The 4,184-nt window shown below is 44.7% G+C and overlaps 1 protein-coding gene across 1 annotated transcript in view; it reads right to left on the bottom strand.

The window, feature by feature from the left end:
- LOC119420781 (protein KIBRA) overlaps positions 1-3,903 on the bottom strand; it is a 58,876-nt gene extending 54,973 nt beyond the window's left edge. The window contains exon 1 of the mRNA XM_037688207.1: positions 3,743-3,903. Within this exon, the coding sequence (XP_037544135.1) occupies positions 3,743-3,903 (161 nt within the window). The remainder of the gene's footprint in view (positions 1-3,742) is intronic.
- Positions 3,904-4,184: the final 281 nt, after the last annotated feature.

Raw genomic sequence — 4,184 nt, 5'->3', positions numbered from 1 at the left:
ACCGTCCATCATTAAACAGGGGTGGAGCCTCCAGGTTCAACTGTCCCCCTCTTACAATGCTGTGATTGCTAGTATCACTCAGCCCTCTGTGAACAGTAAACAGCCATCAGTGTGCTAATGACCCATTGTTAGGCTGATGGTCCTTCTTGAGCATGTGATCAGCTGGTTTTGGTTGTCAGCAGCAAACTGGTTGATCCACTCTGAGAAGGTGCTATTTAAGAGACTGAGCTGAATACAGCTCCTCAGACTGAGGAAGTCTCTCGGATGAGAGACGAAACGTTTCTAGATTTTTTTTGCTTTGTTTTGTTTTTGTTTTTTTGAATGTCCAGAGGACCAGATTGAACTTTTTGGAAAGACAAACAACCATTCTCTCTCTCTATCTCACCTAGGCACAATTTAGAGTTACCAATCAGCCGAACATGCATGTTTTTAGTCTGCAGGAGGAAGCCGGAGTACCTGGAGAAAACCCACGCAGCACGGAGAGAACATGCAAACTGCACCCAGAAAGGTCCCTGGACCGGGGTTTGATCTGACGACCTTCTCGCTGAGAGGCGGCAGCAGCTGCACCGACTGATCCACAGTGGCACCTCATATGGAAAAGCATCTTAACTGAAGTGTGAGCTCTTACTCATTTGGTCCGTTCTGTTGATTTGGTCCGTTCTGTTGGCCCGGACTGAACTGGCTTGAAGGTTTTTGTCCATCCAGTTAATCTGAAAGGAACAGAGATCATTTCAGCGCTTTTAAATCCTAATTTAAGACTTGAAGCCAACTCCAAAACTTGTACCCATTGTTATTTTTTATAATTAGTTTTTTTAATGTTTAATCAATTTGATGTTTTGATTCATTTTAAAGGTGATGCAGTAACTTGTTGTGCATTTTCTGCTGCTCAGGTCACAGCTGGAGAAAAAGGTTTTTAAAAGTCAAAGGGACTTTTGTGTTTAAAGGTTAAATAATTCAAGTCAGAAGTTGAGGGAAAAATTTATCATTGCTGGTTTAACTTTTTAAATACTTTTAAATCTCTTAGAGAGCCGCCGAGACACAAATATTAAGAAAAATATAAATAGTTAGCTTTGGCTAGCTAGTTTGTTAACGGCTAGCTAGCATTTGCAGCTAACTAACTTACAGCAGGTTGCAAACTAAATAAAAGCTGACATCATTTGTAGACTTTGTTTAAAAAACGCTGACAGGAAGACTTTAAAGAGTATTAACCATGTTATTTATCTTTTACTCACTCCGGCTCTTCAGGCTGATGAGGCTTTGATCACAAACTTCAACCGACGCTGGTTCGGACTTGGTACGGTCCAGTTCAGGGGTGTCTAAAGTCACAACACGGGACTTTTATTTGTTTAAATAAATTAAATGTTTGCAGAATTTATAAGTAGTGGTTTAATATATTTCATACCAGTTTCTACCCCTCCAAAACTGTTTTTATAACATTAATAAAAGTAATATTCAAGAAGCTCAACCCCCCCCCCCCCCCCCCATTCTGCTCTGTAAATTGGACCATTCCTGGACGATGTTCAGTAAATCAAAGACTTGTGTAGATTCTCAGTCATCCAGTACATGGAAGATAAAATAAAATGTTAAAACTGAACTTTTATTCTGTAGTTGAAGACACTTACTCCCCATCCGATTAGTTTTATCAGTTCAAAACAACGATGTTAATTCCTTGAAACTGCACAAACGTTCTGTGTCTAGGTTTACATGCAGATTAACTACTCGCCCCTCACAATAGAGGGTCATTAGGGTCCGTTTGTTCCCAAGCGTCACATTAAGGTGTGAATTAGAATGAAGCAGCCTAAAGCTGCTCTGTAGGCTTTTGAATGTTGAAATCTGAGAATCCCTCTGTTTAAAGGTTTATTCTTAAATGGTCTCCTTCACCTCCCCTCTCAAACCATCTGTCCAACATCTGGACCCGCTGGTCCTCAGCAGTGTCCCTCTTCGTGTAGGTGGACCTTCGAGTCTGGTCCTGAAGAGCTGTTCTCTGGTGTTGAGCTATGCATCGGTGGAGTTCTAGTTTCTCCAACATGAAGTGAACGTTCCTGTGGACACACCGCTCAGTCTGGGTTTGTGGGTTCTGTCCTTGGGATGGACCAGCCTCTGTCTGATGGTCCTGTTGGGTTTAAAATGTACCAGGATGTTGTTTGGAGAAAATCCTTCAGAGTTTCTCAGATATGCCAAACATCTGGGATGATGGTTTTATTTGTTCTTCTGCCTGGCGTGTTTTTTTTCCTCGCAGATTTGATGACGGTCTAGTTTGGACATCCACGGGTTTGGAGAGCTTCTTTGATGTGGTTCTGTTCCTTCCGTCCTTGTGGAGACATGTTCTGTGATCTGATGACAGAAAGTTTGTTCCAGTGGTTGTTGAGAGTCAATCAGAAGGTTTTGATCCATGCGAGTGGGTTTCCTGTAAACGTCAGTGTTTAGACTTCCATCTCCAACGGTCCAGAAAAGGACCGTGTTGTCGTCGGTGTCCTCGGATGTCAAAGAGCTGCTGGTGAACGAGTCTACGTCCCCAGTTTGGATATAGACCCAGGTATCGTCGCCATATCAGAACCAGTGGCTCGGCGTTCTCTTGCCTCTCTTCCTCCATGTAGACCTGATCCACACTGGAGATCACAGCACAACCAGCTTCTGTCTGAAAAAAGAGGTGGAAAGACTGAGGTCCAGCAGAGTACGGGGTCTGGTCCTGAAGTCTTCAGGTCATCCTCTTGTTCAAGTTGTTCTCTTTGGCTTGGAAATACAAAAAGTCACCACAGATAAAGCTGTTTATCAGACTTTAGATCCAGTTTACAGCTTAAATCTCTGTTCAACATGTACATCCATCCATGCATCCATCCATCCATGCATCCATCCATCACAGGAACAAACAACCATTCTCTCGCACCTAGGGACAATTTAGTTACCAGTCAGTCTAACCTGTGTTTGGTCTGTGAGAGGAAACTGCAGCACGGAGAGAACATGCAAACTCCACCCAGAAAGGCCCCCGGCCAGGATTTGAACCTGCAACTTTCTCGCTGAGAGGCAACAGCTCTACCAACTGATCCACCGTGCCGCCCACCATGAAGATTCAATCAGACATAAATCTCTCTGCAGTTGGAGCAGATTCTGATCCAAAATGTGAAAATTACCTTGTAGAGCAGCAACGGCCCATAACCTTTGACCTTGATGTGTGACGTTGACCTTGGAGCTGGGCTGATGAAAAGTGTCGTGCTGTGGTGCATGCGTGTATGAAGTGTCGTTAAATAATCTTGAGCGGATCAGAAGTTTATATGCGGGACAAGAGAAAGTCTCTGAAGCACGGACGGAGGCCGAACCTTCGTACGTCCGCCATCCGACCGGACAGAAGAGAGCTGGACCTGAATCCTGTTCAAACTGGGAGGGGAACCACAGTCCAGATGTGAAGCAGAGTTCTGAACATCTCAGTGCAGATGAACAGTCCAGGTGCAGACAAGCTCTGAACGAGCAGCAGCACCCCCCCACACACAGATGAAACAAACGGGAGATGTTTTGAAAGCCTGGCAGCTCCGACAGTTTGATTTCTCCGAAGGCTCGTTCTGAATCGAACTTAAAGAGAAACGTTTGAAACGAGTGACGCGTCAGAACAGCTCCTTTATTAAAGACATCCTTCACGCCAGATGTTACTTAATGAACCAAAATGAACATTTCCGTCCCTGCGAGGACCGGTTAGTTGTGTTTCTGCTAGAGTTCAGTGACGGCCTGTCCTCCGGGTCCGGATCACATCCTCTGGACCGGGTTGATGCCCAGGATGTCGAAGCCTTTGGCCATGATGGAGGCCGTGGCTTCACACAGCAGCATCCTCCACATGTTGATCTTCTTCACCTCACCTGAAACCCACACGGACACTTTAATGACCTTCAGCTCGAAGGGACACAAACACATGAGTGGACAAAACATTAGCTCGTGGAGAACCCCGAGAAACAAACGTTTCATTTAACTCGTTAACCCAAAAACTAATCGTGTTTTTACTTGATTAAAAATAAAAACAGCTCAAGTGACTCGTGCTGCGAAAAGTCCAAGTTCACTTTAAAAAAAAAAAAGTGATTCGTGTTTGTTGAGACGTGATTTATCGCCTGAACTGGAACCCCCCTTAATGACCTCCTGCCCCCACCCCGCTTAATAACCTCCTGCCCCCCCCCCCCTTAATAACCTCCTGCCCCCCT

The sequence above is a fragment of the Nematolebias whitei genome, chromosome 14 (genome assembly GCF_014905685.2).
Source record: "Nematolebias whitei isolate Nwh7 chromosome 14, NemWhi1, whole genome shotgun sequence".
NCBI classification, from domain to species: Eukaryota; Metazoa; Chordata; class Actinopteri; order Cyprinodontiformes; family Rivulidae; genus Nematolebias; species Nematolebias whitei.
This window is presented reverse-complemented; position numbering and strand designations above follow the sequence as displayed.